At 46.6% G+C, this 25,865-nt stretch overlaps 1 protein-coding gene and 1 pseudogene across 1 annotated transcript; both read left to right on the top strand.

Moving 5' to 3' along the window:
- Positions 1-12,023: 12,023 nt before the first annotated feature.
- On the top strand, positions 12,024-16,002 carry LOC122689994 (uncharacterized protein CXorf49 homolog). The gene is made up of 6 exons (XM_043896900.1): positions 12,024-13,417; positions 14,056-14,212; positions 14,738-14,814; positions 15,089-15,134; positions 15,698-15,739; positions 15,843-16,002. The coding sequence occupies exons 1-5, from the start codon at positions 12,152-12,154 to the stop codon at positions 15,736-15,738; spliced, it is 1,587 nt and encodes a 528-aa protein (XP_043752835.1). The 5' UTR covers positions 12,024-12,151; the 3' UTR covers position 15,739; positions 15,843-16,002.
- A 7,932-nt stretch (positions 16,003-23,934) lies between these two features.
- On the top strand, positions 23,935-25,635 carry LOC122690445 (annotated as a pseudogene).
- The last annotated feature ends 230 nt before the right edge of the window (positions 25,636-25,865 follow it).

Genomic DNA, 25,865 nt, shown 5'->3' with positions numbered 1-25,865 from the left:
TCCTTGAAGCAGGAATGGGGCTAATATAAGACAGGGAAACTTCAGAAGTCTTAGGGAAAGCCAACACTATCCTCTTCTGTGACTTGGGGGTATATAATTGATAATCAATTATTACACTCCACGTATATATTGCAACTTCTTCTCTGTCCATGTTACATTTCAGTATAATTGGAGAAAAAGATAATGCTAAGGGAAATAACATCCCAGTATAAGCACATTGTAATTATGTTCTAACCAGAAGTAGAACCAATGTTACTTTCTTTGTTTGTAACATATAGATTAGTAATTTTATATCATTTATATTAATAGCTTTGTTTTCAAGAACTCATAGCTGTTTGCTAAAAATAAGAAAGTGATGCTTATGTAATTATAATATCAATCTCAATGTTTAATAAATATTCCATATCTGGGTAGTACATTTTAACTCAGAATTTAATTGTGAATTTGTGCTGAAACCCACAGAGGTGTTGTATTTGGTTGCAATTTTCAGAGACTTCTCCGTTCCCATCCACTTCCTCTCAGAGGTGGAGCACCAAGAACCTGTGAAAAAGAAATGAAGGCCAAAAATACAGAGTATGTTAATTTTATATCCTGCAACTTTACTATATTCATTGATTTGCTCTAGTAATTTTCTGATAGAGTCTTTAGGGTTTTCTATGTAGAGGATCATGTCATCTGCAAACAGTGAGAGTTTCACTTCTTTTCCTATCTGGATTCCTTTTATTTCTTTTTCTGCTCTGATTGCTGTGGCCAAAACTTCCAAAACTATGTTGGATAGTAGTGGTGAGAGTGGGCACCCTTGTCTTCTTCCTGATTTTAGGGGAAATGCTTTCAATGTTTCACCATTGAGGATAATGTTTGCTGTGGGTTTGTCATATATAGGTTTTATTATGTTGAGGTATGTTCCTTCTATTCTTGCTTTCTGGAGAGTTTTTATCATAAATGGATGTTGAATTTTGTCACAGGCTTCCTGTGCCTGCATTGCAACATACCTATTTGACCAGCCGAGGGCAGTATCATTTAAGGCTGTTTGTTGGGAAGGGCCAGATGCCTTGCCTTCGGAGTTCTTCCTGTTCTTTGTCATTAGCGTATTAACCCCTGAGACTGAGGGGCTTATTTGAGCCAATATGGTGGTGATGGTGATGGTGCTGGTGGTTGGATGGGCTGCATCTCCCTTGCCCGTTTGGCACTTCTATCTTAACACCAGCCTTCACCCCTGCTCCCCGCAGCAGCAGCTCTTTTCTTCCTCGTTCTCCTCAGACAGAAACTGAGACCATTGATGTCCTAGACTGGGTGAGCTCCCACCTTCCACTGGCACAGAAGCGGTAGGTGGGCGTGCACAACACTTCAAGCCCTTCCCTTGTTCTTTGTAGGGAGCAAAACTGGAAGAATTTTCCTGAAATGATAGCCTCCACCCCACAGTGAGTGCGCCTCCTTTTGTTTCTAGACTTGTGGTCCAAGTGAAGGCTCCACTCTGGATTGTGGCATTGATAAGGCCAATAGGAAGAATGCCATTTTTTTTCAAATCTCTTTGATTGATGAAATGAAACAAAATCATTCTCTGGGGCCACATCTCTGCCTAAGAAGAAAATAACATTTCCTATTAAAAATACTGTTCCATCTTCTAACCCTGTTGTTTAAAATTCCAGCTATCATACTTCACCTCCCTTTTTAAGGATGGGCCTGAAGCAAACATTGAGTAAACATTTATGTCGAGACTTTACTTTAAATGACTGAGTATGTAGAGGGTCTTCTCAGATTCTTCTTATGGATTTTTCATCTCTTTAAATGACATTTGCTTTATTGCTAATTCTAGGACACCGTCAGAAGATGTTTTGAAAAAAAAATGTTTGCCCATAATTCTAGGACCCAAACGCCTCAACAGATCTTTCCCACATGGTTCCTCCCCAGAATCAGACATACAAAATATTAGGGCTAGATAATCTGATGCAGAAATCTAATGGGTCTCCTCCTGAGAGGTGTACAAATGAGGAATCTGAGAGTAGAGGGACAGTGCCATGTCAAGGCCAGAAGACAATTCAACCATACCCCTTCAGTTCCCACTTTGTCATTAGTTAGAACAGAAGCACCTCCATCTCTTCACAATCAGATCTCTTGTGGATGTATGTTGAAGTTGGTGCAGCTATTTCCCAAACTCGCGACCACTTGAAACAATGAAATCTGGCCCACTTACTGTCAGTTATAGTTAGAGCCTTGTTCACTCACTTGGGCATCCCAGGTGAAGCACTCCCCTTCACTGCATCCACAGAATCTCTAGTGTTTCGTGGTCACTGTGGATTGTTAACCTAACAGGCCTAACACAAGGTAGAGTAAGGTAGGGCAAGCACTTGATGAGGAATCAGGAAACCTACCTCTCTCCTAACCTGCTGAAAAGCACTTCCACTTTCTGAACGTCCGTTTCTCCATCTGGGAAAAGAGGAAGGTGACCTAGAACAGTGGCTCTCAACCTGGGGTCCAAGAACGTCCTGAAATCGTGTGCAAAGTTGTGGGGGTCAATGTATGCAGTCTTCTTGGAGGGTGTAAAGAGCTTTCATTAGATTCTCAAAGGAGTCCTATCATTGACTGAATTGTGTTGCCCCCAAATTCCTATCTTAAAGCCCTGACCCTCAATGTGACTAAATTTGGAGATGGAGAGTTTAGAGAGGTAATTAGGGTTAATTAAGGGAGCTAGTAAAGAATCCGCCTGCAATGTAGAAGACCCCAGTTAGATTCCTGGGTCGGGAAGTTCCCCTGGAGGAGGGATAGGCTACCTACCCTAGTATTCTTGGACTTCCATTGTGTCTAGATGGTAAAGAATCTGCCTGCAATGCGGGACACCTGGGTTCGACCCCTGTGATGGGAAGATCCCCTGGAGGAGGGCATGGCAACCCACACCAGTATTCTTGCCTGGAGAATTCCCATGGACAGAGCAGCCTGGTGGGCCATCGTTCATGGGGTGCCAAGTGTCACACATGACTGGGCAACCAAGCACAGCACACACAGAGGTTGTAAGAGTGGAGTCCTAATCCCATAGGATCTGATATCCTTATAAGAGGAAGAGATACCAGAGATCTCTCTCTCTCTCTCTCTTTCTCTCTCTCTCTCTTTCTCCATACATACCCACAGGAAATGTTATGTGAAGAAACAGAGAGAAGGTGGTGAACTACAATACAAGAGGAGTGCTTTCACCATGAGTTGAACTACCTGGAACCTTGATCTTGGACTTCTAGTATCCCAAACTGTGAGAAAATAATTTTCTTTGTTTAAGCCATCCAGCCTGTGGTATTTGGTTTTGGCAGCTTGAACAGACTAACACAAGTTCCATCAGCCAAGAAAGATCCAGAGCCATTGGACCTACTGGTTGCCTGAAACCTATTCTGTACATTGATGTTTTAATGCCGCATTTTTAGATACTTTCAGATTTCATGAGATCTTGCTTAGAACAGTGCAGTATATTATTTTTATTGCAACATACTTCTTTTTCTAACAGCTGCATAACACAGATTTGTAACCCCGGGACCAGAGTTTAAATCCTGATTCCACCACCTACTAGCTGTTTGACTTTGGACAAGTTATCACGGGCTTGTGTCTCGTATATGAAATAGGGATAAGATTAGTGTCTACTTCACATGGCTGTTGTGAGAATCAAATGACATAATGTATGTAGAGGGCTTGGAACATAGTAAATTTTCAACAGATGTTAGTAGCTTTTGTGATGAAAATATAAGTATCTATCAGGGTTTTTTGGCCTTATAAACAACACTGCTGTGAGCAAACTTCTTTATACACAGAGAAGTTTTTTTCTTTTAAATGATTTCCTCAGGCTCAATTCCTGAGCGTCCTACAAATGAGTCAATCCCTTATCATTTAGATGTTCCTATCGTGTTCTTCTTGAAGCATATCATTTACAATTATTTTGCAAATCTCTTAGAAATACACAAAAAATTAAAAAAAATTATAACAGTTCCAGGAGTTCTTTCTATTTAGTAGAATTTTATTAGTCCCTTTCAACTCAGAATTATCAGTGTTGCTAGCTTTGCACCACATGCAAGTCTTTGGTGGGGCAACATTTATAAAGAGTGCTTCACTGTTGGGTCCAGGATTTCCTTCCAAACTACTGAGACCCCCATCTGCACCCTGTCAGTGGAGATGCTTTCTAAGAGGGTTTCATGTACGTATAAGTAATGAAAACTACATCATAAACTGGCAGATCACTAACAGCTGGCACTGTCAAAACTGTGCTCATTTTAGAAACATGAAAATGTAAACAAAACAAACAAACAAAAGGCCTGTCTTAGAATCAATGAAATATGCTCACTCACCACTACTATGAATCCCATCTTCTTCAGATAATTTTCTTAATCTACATTTCCCAACACCCATTGCAAGCCTGTGATGTGGTTCTCACCTTTAAGGTATTTCTGCAGAAGGCTTTGATTTGCAAGTAACATGAAGACACTGCTGGGCAGAGGTCATGGTTTCCCTGGCATGGATGGCAATAGAGGCAGTGTTTCTGAGGTTAGTCAGACCAATTAAGCAGCAATGTTTCTGAGAGTTTTGCCTAGAGCTTCTTCTATAGCCCTTCTAACAATTCTGCGAGGGATAAATTCCTTTCTGTCCCAACTAGTTAGAGTTGCCCCCATGAGATCTTTTCTTTCCTTCTTCCTTGTTAACAAACTCTGATTTTGTTGGGAGCAGCAATATGTGCAGGCTAAAAAGCTACATTTCCCAGGCTTCCTCAGAGAGGTATAAGCACACGACTAAATTCTGGCCAGTGAGACATAATTAGAAGTGAGTACATAGAGCTTTGGGGTAGAGTCCTCAGAAAGCAATGTGACCTCAGTATGTCCCACATCTTGAGTGGTATATGTCAGCTCCTTAAAGCTAGAGTTTTTACTAGTATTATTATTGTTGTTGTTGTGAAATATAAGTAGAGGACACAGATTCATTTTGCAAAATAAAAATCACAGCAGGAAGTACATTTGAATTACTATAAGGAAACAAAATATGAACTTGTCAGGAAGCATTTAACAGGAGGCTTCCTGTGTGCTGTTTTGGATCTGGAAGCCTCTGGTCCTAATAAGGACCTGAATATTCAGGGATTAAGAGGAAAGGCACACCTTTCCAGGGGTGAGGAATCCAGGCACGTCCTTCATCAGTTTTTCAATACGGGATAAGTACCGTCTTCCTTTTTATGAACCATATGGTAAAAGTGATTGTTTACGACTCTCTCTCTTTGATAAGGATCGACTTATGTTTTGTAAGTCTGGAATTTTAATCTTTATCTTTGCTGAGAATAACTACCTTGTAAGACAGTATATATGCCCACACCATGTTGATTAAAACACCTTTGCTAAAGATCACCAGCCCAGGTGGGATGCATGAGACAAGTGCTCGGGCCTGGTGCACTGGGAAGACCCAGAGGAATCGGGTGGAGAGGGAGGTGGGAGGGGGGATCGGGATGGGGAATACGTGTAACTCCATGGCTGATTCATGTCAATGTATGACAAAACCCACTGAAATGTTGTGAAGTAATTAGCCTCCAACTAATTAAAAAAAAAATAAAAAATAAAACACCTTTGCTCCATCAGAGCTTGGGTCCCCGAGTCTTTCTTTCTTCCTTTCTTTCTTGGTCTTCCTCTCTTTCTCTTTATCTCTCTATTTCTGGCTGATTCCCTGAAACGCGAGAGCCAGCTGCGTAACCCAGGGACTATTAGCCTCTTTCCTTCTTTCATTTTCTCATCGTCGACTGCAGACCACCAGGTTCCGGTCCATTAAAGGACCAACATGAACTCCTATTGTATACTGATAACTCCCCCAGGGTGGAGAATGCTCTGTACACAGGTTCATTTTACCTGGACCCCATTAGCATGCATAAAGGCTCACTAGGAACAAATTGGCCAGATGCTTCTGCAGATAAGTTAGTGCAGGGAATAGCTGACAAGCCAGAACCAGAATCTATGGCTTTGGCTTTATTTCAGGTAAAATTTGTATTACATGACCAAATATTTGGATTTTATTTTGTATCTGCAAGGTTTCCCACTGAAGAATAATATCTATCTTATGGAAAGCTCGTACTCTTAACAAATTCTAGTTTTCTTCTTGCCCTATATTCCTTTTCTTACCATCAGAAGTTGACTTTATTTTCATGATGGTCTCATTTCACAGTGTTTTAAATTGGAATGATCCTAGATCATGAAGCTTTAAATTATTATTATAAATCTCTTTGCAGATTGAGTGCTCTTTGTTCAAAATCTGTTTTGATGTACCACTGCCAACTCCACACTGGATATATCATTCTTTGAAAGTATACTCTGCTGAAACTAGCAATGAAATCAGAGTATCATCTTTCCTACCTAAAGGTACCTAAACGCTGATACAAATATATTTTATGGCAAAGAAACATGAATGGGAGAGCTGAATCAGTTGACCAATCTCCTTTTGTTCTTTACCTTCTCTTCCTCTCTGCTGCCTTGAAGACAGATGTGAAAGATGAAGCTCAGGCAGCCATCTTGTGAAGGCTAAATAAATGATCATTCTCACATTGAGCAGAAATACAAAAGGAGTCTGAATTTCTGAAAACATCATGAAGTACTATTTCAGCCTTTGACTGCCCATCTTCAGGCTTTTCCTTAAATAGAAAAAAATTTTTTACTTAATTTGTTTAAGCTACTGTTTTTGGAGTCCCTGTTACTGGAGCTTAATTCAGATTCTAATTGATTTAGAATTTGGCACCTCAAAGTGCAAGCTGTAAGTTACAGAATCTAAAGTTTTAGAATTGGCTGAATAGGAAGGATTGGACTTGGAGCCATAATGGTAAAGCTATGGCAGGTTGAAAAGTTGTTACTCTTAGGTATGTGGTGATGAAACATTTGGTCAAACAGTTGTATGTGCTTCTTCAGAAAGTGAGTTCTGTGCCAACCAAAACTGTAGTTTAGGGCAGTTAGGTTAGTTTTAAGTTCGTATGTGCATTTTACTCTTTCTACATAGAAAGTCTTATCATGCAAGAGAATACAGGAAGAGAGGCAGAGACAGAGAGTGATGAAAGGAAGATAACCTCACCCACACAACCGTCCAATACTGCACTTGCACAGACGTCTCAGATACTGGGCCCCACTTCCACAAGACTGGAAACATTCCCAGATGAGCAAAAGCTGATGGAGTTCTTTACCACTAGACCTGCTCCACAAGATAGGCTAAAGGAAGTCCTTCCAATTGATACAAAGGGAAGGTAAACAGCACTCTGAAGCCATGTCAAAATATAAGGTTCTCTGGTAAAGACAAATACATGGACCAAACACTATGAGAGTTTTGGTGAATAGAATTAAATAAGAAAGACATAAAAATAATCATAAACCTATATTAACGGGTATACAATATATAAAGATGTATGTTATTAATACCATAAAAAGGGAGCGAGGTGGGAAAGAATTCAGTTTTTATATGTAACTGCAGCTGATTTCAGCCATTTAAAATAGTGTATAACTTAAAGAGGTTTTATATAACTCCAAAGGTAACCACAGGGAAAATATCTGTAGAATATATAAAAAAGGAAATAAGAAGGGGGTTAATACATATCACTACAAAAAAGAAAATCAACGAAATTGGAGGGAAAGCAATAAGAGATGAAAGGAGGGACAGAAAAAGCTACAAGACATATGGAAAATAATTAACAAACTGGTAGTAAAGTCCATCCTATCAATAATTACCTGAAATGTAAATGGATTAAACTTGCCAAGATACATAGATTTGCTGAATGATTAGGGAAAAAACAAAATCCGTATACACTGTCTACAGGAGATTCGCTTTAGGTCTAAGAACACACAGAGGCTGAAAATTAAAGAATGGAAATAGATTTTCCATGCAAAATGAGAGCAGGAATGGCTATACTAATATCAGATAAGATGGATTTTAAATAAAAAACAGTAATAAGTGACAAAGGACATTATATAATGCTAAAAGGGTCAATTCATCAACATAATATAACAATTACACAAATTTAGGCACCTAACCTCAGAGCTCTTAACTATAGAAAGCAAATGTTGACATATTTGAAGGGAGAAATATATTGCCACACAATAACAGTAAGACACTTTGATATCCCACTTTCAATAATGGATAAAAACAACCAAACAGTAGATCAACAAGCAAATAGAGGACCTAACAAGGCTACAGACCAATTGAACTTAACAACATATGCAGAACAATCCATCCAACAACAGTGAAATACACATCCCCCTGTATAAATGGAACATTCTCCAGCATAAACTACATGTTAAACCACAGAACAAGCCTTAGCAACTTCAAGAAAACTGAAACTACACACAGTATCTTTTCTGATCACAGTAAATGAAACCAGAAAGCAACAGCACAAGGAAGATGGGAAAATCCACAAATGTATGAAAGTTTAACAACATATACTTAAGCAATCAATGGGTCAGAAAAGAAGGCACAGGGGAAATTAGAAAACATCTTGAGACAGAAAAAATGAGAACACAACATGAAAAAATTTATGGGGTACAATGAAAGCAATGCTGGGAGTTTATAACTATAAATGCATACCTTAAAAAGGAAGAAAGATCACAAATCAACTATATAATTTTACACCTCAAGGAGCTAGAAAAAGAACAAACGAAAACCAAAGCCAGCAGAGGAAGAAAATAATAAAGATTAAAGCAGAGAGAAAAAAAATAACAGAAAAGACAACAGAAAAAAAAATCAACATAAGTGTATTTGCTTTTTAAAAGATCAAGAAAACTGACAAATACTTAGATAGATTAAGAGAAAAAGATGAAAATAACTAAAATCAGAAATAAAAGATGGGATATTACAATCAATGCCCCAGAAACAAACAGGATTATAAGAGGACATTATGAACCATTGTTTGTAAAGTAACTGGACAACCTAGAAGAAGTGAATCAATTCCTAGAAACACACAATCTACCAGAACTGAATCAAGGAGAAATAGAAAACCTGATAGACCAATAATGAGATTGAGTCAGTAATCACTAACTCCCCCCCACACACACAGAAAAAAAACAGGAACAGATAGTTTCAATGGAGAACTCCACCAAACATTTAAGGAATTAATACCAATCTTTCTCAAATCATTCCAAAAATGTTGAAGAAAAGGTAACACTTTCAAACTCATTTCACCCTGATATTAAAGGCACCAAAAGAAAAGAATATTACAGGCCAGTTTCCCAGATGAATGCAGACGCAAAACTCCTCAACAAAATACTAGCAAAACGAACTCAACAGCACATTAGAAGGACTGTGTGATACAGTCAAATGGGGAGTATCCCTTGGATGCAAGGACAGTTTAACATACAATTAACTAACAAAATTAATCAATGCAATAAAACACATTAACATGAATGAAGGACAAAAATCACATCATCATCTCTATAGAGGCATAAAAATTCAACACTCTTTCATGATAAAAACACTCAAAGAACTAGGAGTAGAAAGAAATTATCTCAACACAATAAAAGCCATATAAGTAAAGACCACAATGAACATCATACTCAGTGGTGAAAAACTGAAGTCTCTTCTTCTAAGGTAAGGAACAAGACAAGGAAGCCCACTCTCACCACTTCTATTCAACATACTGGAAGTCATAGCCAGAGCACTTAAGAAAGGAGAAGAAATTAAAGGCATCCAAATCAGAAAGAAATAAAATTATCTCTGTTTGCAGATAGCATGATTTTGTACATGGAAAACCCAAAAGATTACACACACGCACTCACACACTCATACACACACATACAACAGGTAGAACTAATAAACAAATTCAACAAAGTTTCAGGACACAAGAAACAAAATTAGTTTTATCAATACACACTAACAAAGAACAATTTGAAAAGAAAATTAAGAGAACAATTCCATTGACATTAGCATCAAAAAAGAATAAAATACTGAGGAATAAACTCAAGCAAGGAGTCAAAAGACTTGTACACTACAAACTACAAATCATTGCTGAAAGAAATTAAAAAGAAATACAAATAAATGGAAACACAAATAAATGGAAAGACATCTGTCTACACAGACTGGAATACTAAATATTGTTAAGAGGTCCACGCTATCTGAGATGGTTAATTTTATGTGTCAGCTTGACTGGTCCACAGAGTGCCTAGATATTTAGTCAAACATTATTCTGGGTGTTTCTGTAGGGTGCTTTTCCATGAGATTAACATTTAAGTCAGTCAACTGGATAAAACAGATTTCCACAGGATAATGTGGGTGGGCTTTACCTAATCAGTTGGTAGTCTCAATAAAGCAAAAAAGGCAAACTTTCCTCATGTAAGAGAATTCCTCTTACGTGAAAGCCTTTGGACTGGGACATCAGCTTCTTTTACTGCCTAGAGACCCAAACTGAAATATCAGCTCTATTGGTTTGGTTCTTAGGCCTTCTCACCTGGACTAGAGCTAAACCACTGGCTCTTCTGGGTCTCTAGCTAGCCAACTCACCCTCTAGATCTTGGGACTTTACCAGCCTCTATAACTGAATGAGTCAATTCTTTTTCACACAAACACACACACACACACACACACACACACTCCATTGGACCTGTTCTTCCAACATACTACCCAGACCGATCGACACACTGCAAACTCTATCAAAATCTCAGTGGCATGTTTTACAGAAAAAGAAAACTTCATCCTAAAATTTAAATAGAATCTAAAGAGATCTTTAATAGGCAAAGCAATTTGGAAAAAGAAAAAAAGTAGAGAACTCACGCTTCCTGATTTCAATATATTACAAAGCTACAGTAATCAAAACTGTGTGGTACTGCCATATTAACAAATAGACCAATGGACTAAAATAGACATCTTAGAAATACACCCTCACTTATAGAGGATGTGCCAGACAGCAGACTTGCTGGAAGAGAATAAAAGGAGCTTTTTTTTTTTTTTTTTTAGTTTTAAGATATTTGGATCAAAGCAAGGGCTCTGGAGTCAGATTGCTTGGTTTTAATGCTACCACTGATCCACACAAGTCAAACGACCTTGGCTCAGTGACTGAACCTCTCAGTACCTGTTTCCTCACCTGTAAGAGGCTGGCAATCACTGGTACTATAGTCCTAGGAATATCACAAGGAACCATTGAGTGCCAGGCACAGGGTCCCTGCTGTATAAGTTGCTTTTAAGAGATTCTGCCAAATTACCTCCCAAATAGATTTCTTGCACCACCGCCACAGGGGTTTGCTCCTAACTTCTCCCACTCTCAGAATGGTTAACCTCTAGGAAGGTTGTCTTCCTAGTGTGTGAAACCTGATTAGTTGTTCTAGTTTACATCTCAAGAATCAGCAGTCATGAGCACCTTTGCGACTGTAACTGGACACTAAGATTCTCTCTTCTTTCAATTGCCTCAGATCGGAGAAAGAGCTGAGGGAGCAAGGTCAACCCCAGTCTGTCCCCCAAATCTGCCTGCCAAGAACATTTGATGGAGCAGTTGAGGCACAGATGTTACAGGACAAAACTACAATCCCTTTGTCCTCTGGCCACTTAGGGAGAAGTACGCCGACCACTCACCACTGAGTGCGGGATTCCTCTGCCCACTCTCCCATTGGGTCATAAGACTTGTGGTGGAAGGGAGGCTGGCAAATGCTTTCAGCATGTGCTAGGCCCCCAGCGCCTCCATCCTGACGTTTCATCCTCAGCTCCCAGGAGACCAGCGCCCTCAGTACCCTCCTGCCTCCCGCTCCACCCATTTTGTACACAGTCGGGGCTCAGGGCTGTGACTCTAACCAGAAAGCAGAGGTGGGACAGGAGGAGGTGGGAAGAGAGGCTTGACAGACGTATACTCGCAGCTTCACCTTCACCCACCAACTCCAAACTGCCGGGATGGTCCTTGGGCTTGGCAGCAAGCCAGAGGAGGCTGCCGACTCCATTGGTTACACCTCGAGGGGACGGCCAAACAAGGCACGTGCTGGTTGGCAGGAACCGGACCAATGAGGAGGCAGCAGCTCTGGCACGCTGAAAGTCTCGCGTTATTTGCGGCCATCTCCTGCGTGTGGTGCTGCTGGTGCTTGACGGCGAGCTCCAGTCGACGCCCGCCTCACCTGCCGTGACCACCACCGCCGCCGCCACCGCGACCCGGTTGATAAATCGTCGCAGCCCCGGGTCCGGCGGCCACCCAGATCGCGACATGAGCTCCCCAGATGATGAGGTGTCTGTTTCGGGAGCGGGTTTCAGCTCAGAGTATGGGGAGCAGACCAGTGGCCTTGAGGCCGGCTCCGACGGCCCGCAGGGACCCAGCCTTAGCCCCGAGGCTGGGGCACTGCGAAGCTGTGAGGGTGAGGGCGGAGATGGCTTCCCAGACCCTGAGGGCTTCGAGTCAGAGCGGGAGCTGCTGGAAGCGGGAGGGCCAGGGCTGTGGGGCTGCGAAGGCCGGCCTGGGTCCCCGGCCGACGATCAGGGGGACGCTCTGCAGCTGGCTGACGAGTCAGTGGCGGCCATCCTGCAGCAGCTGGCCGACCTGAATGTGCTGGGCACCTGCGGTTACCTGTCCCAGGAGAGCTACGCGGTCGGCGAAGTGTCTGCTTTGCGGGACCTCGAGGCCCGTCCCCGCAGTCGAGGCAGTGCCACCCAGCGGTGTGGGGAAGCGGCACAGGCTGAGGCCGGCCCTCTCCACGTCAGCGGGAACCCTAAGAGAGGCACTAGAAGTAGGTTGAACGTGGCTGTGGATCACCAGTGGCCCCCCTCAGAAAGCCAATCTGGGCTGCTGTCCGACCCCAAGTCCTCTGATGAGTTCAGTGAGATAGAGTGGATGAGGGTGAGCATTTATCCCAAAGACGGAGGCCAGGCCACGCTCAACAGCCCTGAGGATCCTGGGAACACACCCAGACGCTTGTATGTCCAAGGCAGGGAGAATCTCCTTAACGTGCCAGGCACTTGCCAGTCCTCGGCTCCACAAGGATTAATTTCGGTTGTGGAAAGGGAGTGCAGGCAGGGCGATGCAGAGCAGGAGGACATCTCTCCCCCTAAGAAAATGCAGAGTGTGCTCTGGGGGAAAGGGGGAAGCCTGCCCAGCTACCCGGGAGTGGCAGTAGTATCAGCTACTGCAGCTGCCTGTACAGGCAGCAGGCAGCGGCCCACTCCTAGGAGGAAGGGGGTCCAGGAGAAGAAATCCCTTGAGGGCATCTCCAAACCTGCCATGGGGAGAAACTTCCCTTCCTGGGGGCAGAGAATCTCGGCCACTCCCCTGGAACCGGCCACCTTTCCCCCAATCTCTGGCATCCCACTACTCGGGAGGTCCAAGAAGTATGCCTTGGTCCCTTGGGGAGTTGAAGAGTCCGAGCACACCGGCGCTGGGAAGAAACCCGTGGCTAGGCGGGCCCGGGAGTCGGTGGCAGCAATGGCGGTGTCAGGAGAAGACAACGACCCAAATAGAGACCCATTCCCAAAGGGCCAAGTGAGTAGGCCAGACCCCTCCTCTCTCCCCACTCTTCCCCCTCCCACCCTCCCCAACACACAGGTCTTCACCCGGTGCTCCTTCTCTCCATCCCTCAGGGGTCGTCATTGGGTGACCCTCGGTCACTGGATAATTAGGATGCCAGATTGGGGTCCTTTCACTAAGAACAAAAGTTAAGGTAGCACTTTGGGTGTGCTGAGCTCGGTTCTCCACCTTTGTCCTGTTTCCAGCCTCCTCCACGAGGCTGGGGCTGGAGTGGAAGGGAGAGCTGGTAGCTGAATTGATTTGAGGGGACCCCTTAAAAGCTTCACAGAGCTTCGGTGTTTAGATGCATCACTTTCTTGAATCCTACTTCCTAGCTCTTCCCCAAACCTTCCTTGCAGGGGCCCCAGGCTTTCTCAGTGCCACATGTTGTCCCCAGCTCAGTTATGCCTACAGGCCTGGGGCTGACTGACAGAGAATGTGCTAAAGAGATCAGCCTTTCAATACTCTTTCTGATTCCCTACCTCAGCTCTGTCTTGAATCACATGAGCTCTCACAAACACAGACATATAAATGCACTGGTACACACACACACACACACACACACACACACACACACATCCTTACTCCAGATCAGTGAGAAATCTTGTTTTTAGCTTACCACTGACAGGCCATGGCCATCTTCTCCATCGGTGCATCATGGAGAACCTGGCAGGGCCAACCTCAACATCAGAGGCACACAGGATTCAAGAAACTCAGAGCCCGTGGCCATGAACAAGGGAGAAGTCATGCCCAGAGGGCCTGGCCCCTCAGGTGAGTGTCCTGGGTTTTGATATGGGGGAGGAGGCCAGGGGTGAGGGCAGAAACCTCTGTATCTGACTCACTCTCTCTTCTGGGGGCTCAGCCTTGCTCTCAGGCCACTTCTCCCATGAGAAACAGGGTGTCACCAGGGCTCGACCTGGCCCCATCACCTTCTGTGTGGAATTTGTTTAGCAGGGGTGATTGGTGGCAGTGCCCCAACAGCTACTCTGGGCGTAGACCTGCAGGCTAATAGCCTTTTCTGTGAAGTGCTGTTCGCCCACATTTGCTCTCCCAGGTGCTGGCTGTGGCTGCCACTCTGGGAGGCTCGAATGCAGAGCCTCCATCATGGTGAAATGGCTGCCCTAAGGAATACAGGGGCAGGCCCAGAGAGAAGGTTTGCACTGCCTCCCAGGCAGAGCAGGGGAGACGTGATGCTAGCAGAGGATGGTACTGCCTCACCTCACGTTAGAGCCTGCTTGGCAGTTTCCACCTCACTGGGAACCTGGGAAGCTGGATTGTGTGTCCTTTCCCTGTCAGGTGACCAGGAACCAACTGACCATGGCCCAAGACCGAAAAGGCAGCAGCAGCCACGCAGAAGGCAGGGCTGTCCTCGGGTAATGTTTCTTCTGGCTCCTATGAATGCACACCCAAACACCTTGGTGGGATCTGAGTCCAAGTGCAACTGACTTGTGTGTGCCCCCCCCCCCCCGCCCCATCCCATCCCGTACCCCAGGGAGGGAGCCCACCTCCATTCCACTGAGGAATGTCTTTCTCTTACCAGTCTAGACACCTGGTTTGGGATGAGGACCCAGGGAAGAGGAGAGGAGGAGGAGAGGGGAGGCGGGTGTATACTAACCATTTCTGTTCCTCCTTTGTCTGCTGGCCTAGTGTCTGGTGCTACAGAGAGAAATAGACGACCTTAAGGAGCAACTTGGTATGAGGAACCAGGGACAGAGAGCAGCGGGTTCTTAGTGCAGAAGCGGGGTGGGCCCTTGGAGTGAGGTGGGCTGCAGGTGCAGGGGGCCTTGTAGCGATCAGCATTCCTGTGGGGAGGAGAACCTATGAAGCCTGTCCCTGGAGCTTGCCGTGCATGTCCAGCTGGGCATGCGGACAAGTAGCAAAGTACTGCGTGGACTGCGTGCATACTCTGCCAGCCAGATGAGTCCTAGAGAGCTCCTTCTGATAGGACTTGTAGAGATGCCCTGTTGATCTGGTGTGGCCCCTAAGGGTCTTGTTGGATTGTTTCCGAGACAATTTTTGAATGGTTTGGGCATGGCCCTGCGCTTGAGAGCTGCTGGTACATTATGTTTCCTTTTAGGAAGTGGCTCCACATTTAATTCCGGTAGTGGGGAGTGATCAGGCCCAGAGCTCTTTGCATCCGGGCTGGGGGTAGGTGGGTTTCAGGTTGCAGGGCTAGGTGGTTCCCCACGGGGACAGGGGGACAGGCTTCTGTGTCCGTCTGTCTGGAGCACCTGTTCATGCCTTTCCCTGTTGCAGCCTCCATGCGGTACCTGGCTGACAAGTTCCAGATCCGTTGAAGTGAGTGTTACACACTGCATACCCCTTCCCACAAGGTTGGCTGTTGAGCAGGGCTGTGGGCTGCCCTGGCTTGAGGCTCTTCCCTGACTCTGCTGTTTTACAGGTTGAGCCCAGTATCTTCCTGCAAGAGGAGCAGCTGTTACCTCCGGGGCCGGCGAGCTGCGGCTAAGCTTGTTGCCTCTCGTTCTGCCTCCACCAGGGCATCCTCTGCCCTTTGTTTTGCCCCCTCTCTGTCCCAGTTTCACAGCAGTTTTTGATTAAAGGTCTTCTCATATTCTGTGCTCTACCCTGTCTCTGGGAGGTAGGGGTAGGGGGAGTGGGGCAAGGCCTGGTGGGGAGCCACTCCATATCAGAGCCTGTTGCAGAGCAGTACTTCTGGCATCCTGCGGTGGGGATTCCGGGTCAGCCTCTGCTCCCATCCGGGTCAGTCTCTGCTACCATCCAGGCCAGCAGGGAAACGGAGTGCCCCTGGTCTGGGTTCACTGAGGGCCTTGTCTGGCCACATTGACCCATCCTCCCATTCCCTTAAAGGCTTCTTCTAGTTCTTTAAACTCGCTCCTCTGGGATTTGCCGGTTCCCATCCATCGTTGACATTCTGCCTCCCAATTGGAAGGAACTCATGACTCACAGAGCTCCATCCCATCCTGCTTGCCGCACTGGATTCATGTCCTAATTACCCTGACCACTCTATTTTCCACTGGAGTACCCTTGATCCCTCCCCTGAATTGCCATTGGTGACCTTGCGTGCACGTGTAGTTCAGCAGGTGGAAACAGGCACAGGTGCCCTCATCTCTCCCTTCCCAGGCTCTGCCCTCTCATTGGAGTCCCTACTGCTGGTACCATCCCCACCCCCGCCCCACTCCCACCTTGCATGCTGGAACCTGCACACAGTCCTCCTCTCCTCTTTAGCTCTCACCCCTGAGACTCAGGCACCAATAGTTTCGCTTCTCCTTCTTTGCATTCAATGAAGGACTTTGGCATGAAGCCTGGACCCAGTGACCTGGGGAGCAGGAGGGAAGGTACAGGGAACACAGGAGACAGGCTAGTCTCTGGGCTGGAGGTCAGGAGATGCATCTGTTTGGTGCCAGCCTGGGTCAGACTGCACCCTGGCAGCTAGAGATGGATGGTGGTCTTTTGTGTTTTCACATCCTCCCTGCCCTAGCCAGCTGACCACCCTCGCCTCCAGCCTGAGCCTCTCTATACCATGAGTGGAAATGGGCCCATCATGCTCTATCGCAAGTGTGGTTAGTAAGTCTGTTCTTGCAGGGTCCCTGTCAAATACTGTTCCACCAGACCCATGACACAAATCTTCCAACAAATGATATTTCCCAGAGTATCCCAGTTCAGTATCCCAGACTACTTCTTTAGGGCACATGACAATGAGTCTGAACACTGTGTTCAATTTCCCCCTCGCTGGAATTTGGGGAGCACTTCGTTTCCCTCAGCCAGCACTCCAGGACTGTGCCAGCCTGAGACTCAGAGAGACAGATCTGTGTTTGAGTGAACTGAGGGTAGGTTATGCCTGACGCCATTCCTGACAGACCAGGGTTTTATTACACAAAAGGGGGTATGAGGGTAGGTAGCACAGAGTTGGTGCCTGGACATCTCTCTGTGTGAATAAAAGTCAGCAAGGATAATGCCCTTGAGGCATAAGGATGTGATTCGGGGAGAAAAGAAAGTAGAGACTGGTCCAGATTCTGTAAGGCATTGAGTGAGCAAGAAGCCAGGGTCGGATCCCCCAATATTCAAGGGGTGTTGTCATGTTCCCAAAATGTAGGACAGGGATGATGCAGGAGTCACCACACCTCAGGACAGGGTGTTGGGACTCTCACAGAGTTGGAGTCGCTGGAGGAGGCTCTGGATCGTACCTTGCCATTCTATGATATCTGCCAACTGCTGAGGGTGTGGATGAATGAAATGGGAAGGGTGGCTCTGGAGAGCACCAGGGATACTGCTGCTCATCTTAGAAATAGGAGACCACCCAACATGAATTAACCGAGGCAGGCACAAGAAGGGTGCCATGAAGAAGTGAATTTAGGAGTGACTGCACCTGCACAATGGGGAGCACTGCGCCCATATTCTCACATTGATTCCCTTCCAGGCCTCTTGGAATGAGGTCAAGTGGACAGTCTATGTGTGGGTTGGAATAGTAGACACCTCAGGGTCAGAAAAGAACATGGGTGGGACTTACTCCTTCCACTCTCAGACTCCTCCCTGGAGCAGGTGGGCTTGATCACTTAGTTTAGAGCTGATCCAGTGGTTATTGCCTGGTGGTGTAGCACTTCTAGCTATTGTCCGAGTGAGTAAATTTGGCAGAGACCGTCCAGCTGAGGTCTCTGGCACTGAGACATGTAGGTAAGTTGTGCCCGGGGAGTCCAGCATCAGCATCAGCCCCACCCTTGGGCAGAGAGGGTCCGGGGACTGTGGTCACCAGGGTGAGGAAGTGGAGAAGCTCAGGGAAGTGGAGGTGCAAGGGCATGAACACAACCCCTCATTCACTTTTTACCAGGCTCCCTTCCCTCCTCTGAGCACACAGTTCAGACCAACTACCTCACTATAATGTTGCTGGAAACATAGACATCACAAGCCTTGGCTCAGCCCCAAGCCTTCCACTTCCAGTGGGAAATCTGTGGCAGGGCCTGAGGCATAGGTTAAAGAAATCCATCTGGGCCCCAGGGGGTAGGAGGAATGCAGAAGCCCGGCCTCATTCAGTGCACCCCTGTTGCCTTTCCCCTTCAGCCTTGGAGATCCTTAGGCCCCATCCTGCCTGGTTCTGCTGCCAGTCCAACTCCAGGGAAGATGCTCCCTCCCTATCACACCCCCACCCCACCAGCATCAGCCCAGGTCTACCGCTTTCTCTGGACTATTGAGGGAGACTGGCACAAACAAAGAATTTAGAGTAGGTGAGCCTTGAAGTGAGCACTGGCTGCGGTAGGCACAGTAATCATGCCCCAAAATGTCCAAGTCCTAATCCCTGCATTTGGCTTATATGTTCCTTTGCATGATAGCAGTTGGTTAAGCTTGCAGATGCAATAAAGGCTGCTACTCAGCTGACTTAAAGTGGGGACAGTCTCACCTCCAATCGGCAGGTCCGGCCAGGCACTCTGGGCCTGCCAGGGTTGCCAGGTGGGCTGTCCCTGTGTGACCCAGGGAGCAGCGTTTGAGTGACTACAGTGTACTTGTTGTACCTGTGCTTGTGCAATCAATGTTGACATCCTGGTAAGTACTGCTCAGATGCAGATGGAGGACTTTTACAATGAAGATTCACTTTCTTTCAAAAGACTTACCCTTTCTCATTCATAAAACAACCTTTCCAAACATAGAAGAGAAATTGCATTGAATTAAATGTGAGTTAAACAGACAACACATATACACATTATAGAGAGGGTAAGCCTTCAATCTGACGAATAGGTAGGTAACAATCAACCCATTTCACTATACTCAGGTGACATGTACATTGCACACCCAGGAGTCACCTGTATATCCTTTTCCCTCACAAAATCCTCATGGATAAGTCTACCTACTGCCTATTCCATTTACTTGACATTCTTGAGGAGGCCAAACTATATATAGAGAAAACAGATGGGGTGTTGCCTGTGTCTGGGGATTGACAAAGGGGTTAAATGACAAGAAACCAGAAGCAATTTTGCAGGTGATGAAAACAGTTTTTATTTCGATTGTGGTGGTGGTACCATAAGAGTATGTGCTTACAGCGGCCAGAGACCTTGTAAGTAAATTGTATCTCAATAATTCCATATTATTGTGATACTAATATCCTTTTTCAACAGCACAAGAGACAGTTTTGCGCATGGTCATCACTAAATGGTCAATACCAAAATCAAATTGATTACAGTCTTTGTAGCTCAAGATGGAGAATCTGTATATAGTCAGAAAAAAACAAGACCTGGAGTTGACTGTGGCTCCGATCATCAGATTCACATAGCAAAATTCAGGCTAACCTAAAAATGTGGTGAAAACTTCTAGACCAGTCAGGTACAACCTAAGGCAAATCCACTATGATAATGCAGCAGAGGCGACAAATGGATTCAAGGGATTAGAACTTGTAAACAGTGTGTCTGAAGAATGATGGACTGAGGTCTGTAATACTGTACAGGAGGCTGTGAACAAAACCATCCAAATGAAAAAGAAAAGCAAGAAGGCAAAGTGGTAGGAGGCCTTACAAACAGCTAAAGAAAGAAGAGAAGCAAAGATCAAGGGAGAAAGGGACAGGTATATCAAACTAAACAGACATTTCGAAAGAACAACTTGGAGAGACAAGAAGGCCTTCTTCAATGAATAGCGTATAAAACTAGAAGAAAAAACAGAAGAGGAAATTACTAGAGATCTCCTCAAGATAATTGGAGATATCAAGGGAACATTTTTTTCCCAAAGATGGGCACAATAAAGGACAGAAACGGAAGAGAACTAGTGAATGCTGAAGAGATCAAGAAGATATGGAAAGAATATACAGAAGAACTGTACAAAAAACACCTTAATGTACTGGATTACTGTGATGGTGTGGTCACCACCCAGAGCAACCTATTCTGGAGAGTAAAGTCAAGCGGGCCTTAGGAAGCACTGCTCTTAATAAAGCTAGTGGATGTGACAGAATTCCAGTAGAACTTCTCAAAACCCTAAAGGATGATGCCATCAAAGTGTTGCATTCACTATGTCAGCAAACCTGGAAGACCTAGCAGTGGCCACAGGACTGGAAAAAGTCAATCCACATCCCAATTCCCAAAAAGACTAGTACCAAAGAATGTGCTAACCATCAGACAATTGCACTCGTCTGCCATGCTAGTAAGGAAATGCTTAAAATCTTGCATGCTAGGCTTCAGCATTATGCGAACCAAGAACATCCAGATGTCCAAGTTGGGTTTAGAAAAGAAACAGAAACCAGAGATCAAATTGCCAACATTCGCTGGATCATAGAGAAACCAAGGGAATTCCAGGAAAACATTTACCTCTGTTTCATCAACTAGACCAAAGTCTTCGTCTGTGTGGATCATGATAAGCTGTGGAAAGCTCTTAGAGAGATGGGAATACCAGACCATCTTACCTGTCTCCTGAGAAACCTGTATGTGGGTCAAGAAGAAACACACACTGTATGGAACAACTGACTGGTTCAGGATTGAGAAAGGAGTATGACAGGGCTGTCTGCTGTCACCCTGTTTGTTTAATCTATATGTTGAGCATATCATGAGAAATGCCGGGCTGGATGATTTACAAGCTGGAATCAAGATAGCCAGGAGAAACCTCAACACCCTCAGATATGCAGGTGATACCACTCTAATGGCAGAAAGGGCAGAGGAACTAAAGAGCCTCTTGATGAGGGTGAAGGAGGAGAGTCGAAAAAGCCAGCTTAAAACTAAATGTTGGGGGGAAAAAAAAAGATCATGGCATCCCATCCCGTTCCTTCCTGGCAAATAGAGGAGGGGACGGTGGAAATGGTGACAGCTTTCCTCTTCTTGGGCTCTAAAATCACTGCGGATGGTGACTGCAGCCATGAAATCAGAAGACGTTTGCTTCTTGGCAGGAAAGCTATGACAAACCTAGACAGTGTGTTGAAAATCAGACACATTACTCTGCTGACAAAGATCCATATAGTCAAGTCTATGGTCTTCCCAGTGGGCACATATGGTTGTGAGTGTTGGAGCGTAAAGAAGGCGGAGCCCCAAAGAATCGATGCCTTCAAAGTGTGGTGCTGGAGAAGACTACCGCGAGTCCCTTGGACAGCAAGGAAATCAAATAAGTCAATCTTAAGTGGAATTCAACAATCCTCATTGGGAAGGAATGATGCTGAGCTGAAACTCCATTATTTTGGTCATCTGATATGTACAGCTGACTCATTGGAAAAGTCCCTGATGGTGGGAAAGACTGAGGGCAGAAGGAGAAGAGGGCATCAGAGGATGGGATGACTGGATGGCATCACCGATGCAATGGACATGAACTTAGGCAAACTTCGGGAGATGGTGAGGGACACGGAGGCCTGGCAAGCTGCAGCCCATGGGGTCGCCAAGAGTCAGACACAACTGTGCGGCTGAACATCAACAACAAACCCATATTCTTGAACAATGATAAAAAGTAGAAATCACCTGCAGCAAAAAACAGAACTGTAGAAAAAAACAAACATGTGGAGGCGAAGTCAGTGAAGAAATCAAAGAGTAAATCATAATATACCTATAGGGAAATGAAAGGGAAAACACAAACCCTATGGAAGGCAGCAAAAGCAGTTCTAAGAGGGAATTTTGTAGCAATACAATCTTACCTCAGGAAACAAGAAAAACCTCAAATAAACAACCTAACCTTACACCTAAAGCAATGAGAGAAAAAGGAACAAAGAAAATGGAAAGTTAGCAGAACGGTAGAAATCAAAGATCAGAGCAGAGATATAAGCAATAGAGATTAAGAAAGCAACAGATGAGATCAATGAAACTACTTTGGCCACCTGACGTGAAGAACTGACTCATTGGAAAAGACCATGATGCTGGGAAAGATTGAAGGTGAGAGGAGAAGGGGACAACAGGGGATGAGATGATTGGAGAACATCCCTGACTCGATGGACAGGAGCTTGAGTAAGCTCCAGGAGTTGGTGATGGACAGGGAAGCCTGGCGTGCTGCAGTCCATGGGGTTGCAAATAGTCAGACACAACTCAGTGACTGAACTGAAGTGAATAAAACTAAAAGCTGGTTCTTTGAAAGGATAAGCAAAATTGATAGACCTTTTGCCAGACCCATCAAGAATAAAAGGGAGGGGGGATGGGGGGCAAGTGGAGGGGACGGCCCAGACGCACGTCATCCACGGCCCCTCCGGACTGGAGGGACTCGTGAGAGCCGAAGCCCAGAAACCCGGGGGTGGATAAGACACCGCATCCCCTCCAATTCCCGTAAGCACCCCTTGTTCCATCCTGAGCCCAAATACCTCAGCTAGCCCGTGTACCCCTACTCTTCACACTCCAAACTCAGCCGGGACAGACCTCTGCCGCCGCCACTTCCCACCCGGCTGGAAAAGCTCAGAGGTCCTGTCCCCCTTTCCTCTGAGAGACACTATTTGGTGACCACAAGAGGATTCAGTCACTCAGGAGAAAGCTTCCAGAGCTTTGGCCACAACTAGATTCCTAGACTACAAATTTTTAGGGAAAAGGCTGAAACCCACATTCCATGTGTAGCCAGGGAATGGGGACAGATGGGGTACCTCAAGATGGAGGGAGCCCTTCCTCTGACTGGTGCCCTGCTCCTGCGAAGTCCCAGTCTCTTTCTTGAGAAGCTGTTGATTTTCCTTGCTGTCCTGGGATGGTCTGGGGAGAGTCACCTTGACAAAGTCAGAGGGGTACCCAATGTCAACCCACTCTCACCACCAGAGGGCAGCAGCCAGCCAGACGTTTGCTCCTTCCCCTGTCTAGTCTGGCTCGCAGTAGTGGTCCAGATGTGTCCCAGCTGCATCTAGTTTCTCATTTAAACCCAGGGTGGAGGCGAGCAACTCGGAGTTGTAGGTTTGAAGCAGCATTGGTGAAGCCCCCATGAAGCCAAATCCTGTCCCCAAAGTCACATAGCAAAATCTGGCAAAAATGTCAACCTGACTCTTGGCGGACTGCCAGTCTCTAGAAGCACCATTGAGTGAGACAGTCCTAGATCACCTGTGGTACCCAGGGGTCCTAGCCCTTCAGCTGCAGTGGATGCCCAGCCCTGGGCATCTGCCTCTTCCCTTTTGAGGACAGAGGGCAGGCAAGGCTGTGACCAAGTGTTCGTGACCAGGCTTAGCCCAATAGAAACATGGTAGCCTTGGGCAAGTTATTTAATCTCTTGAGTCCTTTTCATCTGCTGGATCCATGGAATTGTGTTGAGCAAGGACAGAATATGAGTGAAGCTGATTTGTAAGCCATGATGTACCATACACAAGAAAGGGGCAATGAACATATAGAGAAAAAACACTGGTCTCAGACTCTGAGATCTGGTTTTGAGATCTGTCTCTGCTATATATAGTGTGTGATGTTTGCACAAGTTGGTTACCCTTTCTAGGTCTTCAATAATATCTGTAACCTTTCCAGCATCATGAGGGATTGTTAAGAGGATGCCTAGCAAGGGCCTTGTGGTCCTTAGCTTATTTGATGGGCTGTTTTTACTGAGTGGTTTCTGGGGCTCAGGAGAGGGGATAGGATCAGGTGGATGTTAGTGGTGGAAACAAAGCCACCTGACTGGGCACCCTCACATGGACCTTGTATGGTTGTCAGGAGCTCTGGACCGACAGCTGGAGGCCAACAATCCCTACAGGTGGTGCTCAGGGTGACGTACTGACAGTGAGCGGGTGTTTTCCAGTTGCTGGCCTCCGATGCCTGTCTAGGGACAGCAGGATGGCTGCGCAGGGCTCGCCGCGCTTCCTCCTGACCTTCGACTTTGCTGAGACTATCGTGGACGAAAACAGCTCCCAGAGAGCCTGCGTGCCACCTACCGCGAGGGCTTCTACAACGAGTACATGCAGTGCGTCTTCCAGTACCTGAGTGACCAGGGCGTGCGGCCGCGAGACCTGCGCGTGGTCTACGAGTCCATCCCGCTGTCGCCCGGCATGGGCGAAATGCTGCAGTTTGTGGCCAAGCAGGGTTCCTTTGAGGTTATTCTCATCTCAGACGCCAACACCTTTGGCGTGGAGAGCGCGCTGCGCGCCGCCGGCCACCAAGGCCTGTTCCGCCGCATCTTCAGCAACCCTTCCGGGCCCGACGCTCGGGGGCTGCTGGCGCTGCAGCCCTTCCACTCACACAGCTGCGCGCGCTGCCCCGCCAACATGTGCAAGCACAAGGTGCTCAGCGACTACCTGCGCGAGTGGGCCCACGACGGCGTGCACTTCGAGCGCCTTGTCTACGTGGGCGACGGCGCCAACGACTTCTGTCCCATGGGGCTGCTGGCCGGTGGCGATGTGGCCTTCCCTCGCCGCGGCTACCCCATGCACCGCCTTATCCAGGAGGCACAGAAGGCTGAGCCCAGCTCCTTCCGCGCCAGCGTGGTACCCTGGGAAAATGCCACCGAAGTGCGCCTCCATCTGCAACAGGTGCTGAAGACGTGCTGAGGACGCGGCCTGCAGGGGGCGCCCAGCGGGAAGGGGGCCAGGAGGCTGGGGACAGGGAAAGACAAACCTAGTTTTATTAATCCCTTTCCCTTTCGTTTTGGTGGGTCCCTCCAGGAATTTCGGGAATCCGGAGCTCGTCCATTTGGGGGCTGGAGGAGAGAGTTCGGAGCTGTCCCCGTCTATGCAGTTAACCCAGCTTGGCTGTCTCCCCTAGTTCCACTGCAAGCGAATTCTAGAGTTTGGCCCCACCAGGGTGGTGTGCAGACCCAAGCAGGCAGCAGTATTTTTCAGAAATCTTGCCCCTTCCCAACTGGGGGGAAGAGGTTGCCTGGCAGGGTAGAGAAGGAACATCTCCCACTGTGTTGCATTAACTGTTGCCTTGGGCCACATGATTTCCTTCCCCTAGACTTCTGTCAGGGGGACCCAGGTCCTGAAATTCCTCCCCCCGCCCCTTCAGCCCCGGACTCCCCGCGGAGAGATGGTGCTCTCCACCAACGCCAGTCTCAGGCCTAGGTCTTGCTTTACCTTCTGTGACCCTACACTACACTCCTGCCTCCCCCCAACGCACGCTGTCAGCGTCGCCACAGGAAGAAATCTCAGAGGGAACAATCGCCTCCTGGTGGTGGAATGAGGTAGCACACTGTCCAGGGCTCGGGTCCGGCCAGCCAGGGACCTCAGAAAACGCGACGACGTCTCCTCCTCGCACCCCAGCCTCTTCTATGCAGCAAGAAACCAGGGACTTAACCAAAGTCGCCCCGCCGACTGGACCCTCTGAACCCCTCCCCTCCCGTATGGAACAGAAAGCCATGATGTTTTAAAAGCAGAGCCAGTGAAACCCCCCCCCCCCCCCAAAAAAATGGGGGGGCGAGCAGGGCCGGGGGGCTGGTGGCGCGCGCCTGTCGCGGCTGTCACCTCCGTGCGCGCACGTGTCCCTTCCCTCTGGTACTGGCGGCAGGGAGAGGGAAGATGAAGGCACGTGGGTGCTCTCGGGGCCCTTGCGCTCTTTCCTTCAGAAAAAAAAAAAAAAAGAATAAAAGGGAGAGGGTTAAATTCAATAAAATTAGA

The sequence above is a fragment of the Cervus elaphus genome, chromosome X, assembly GCF_910594005.1.
Source record: "Cervus elaphus chromosome X, mCerEla1.1, whole genome shotgun sequence".
NCBI classification, from domain to species: domain Eukaryota; kingdom Metazoa; phylum Chordata; class Mammalia; order Artiodactyla; family Cervidae; genus Cervus; species Cervus elaphus.
Note: the sequence above shows the minus strand (reverse complement) of the source record. Positions and strands in the feature narration are given on the sequence as shown.

What these genes read in the sequence shown, in the direction of transcription:
- LOC122689994 (XM_043896900.1), top strand. Translation starts at nt 12,152, where the DNA reads ATGAGCTCCCCAGATGATGAGGTGTCTGTTTCGGGAGCGGGTTTCAGC. An exon ending in ACCCATTCCCAAAGGGCCAA is followed by an intron (nt 13,418 to 14,055) that starts GTGAGTAGGCCA and finishes TCTTGTTTTTAG; the next exon opens with CTTACCACTGACAGGCCATG. An exon ending in CAGAGGGCCTGGCCCCTCAG is followed by an intron (nt 14,213 to 14,737) that starts GTGAGTGTCCTG and finishes TTTCCCTGTCAG; the next exon opens with GTGACCAGGAACCAACTGAC.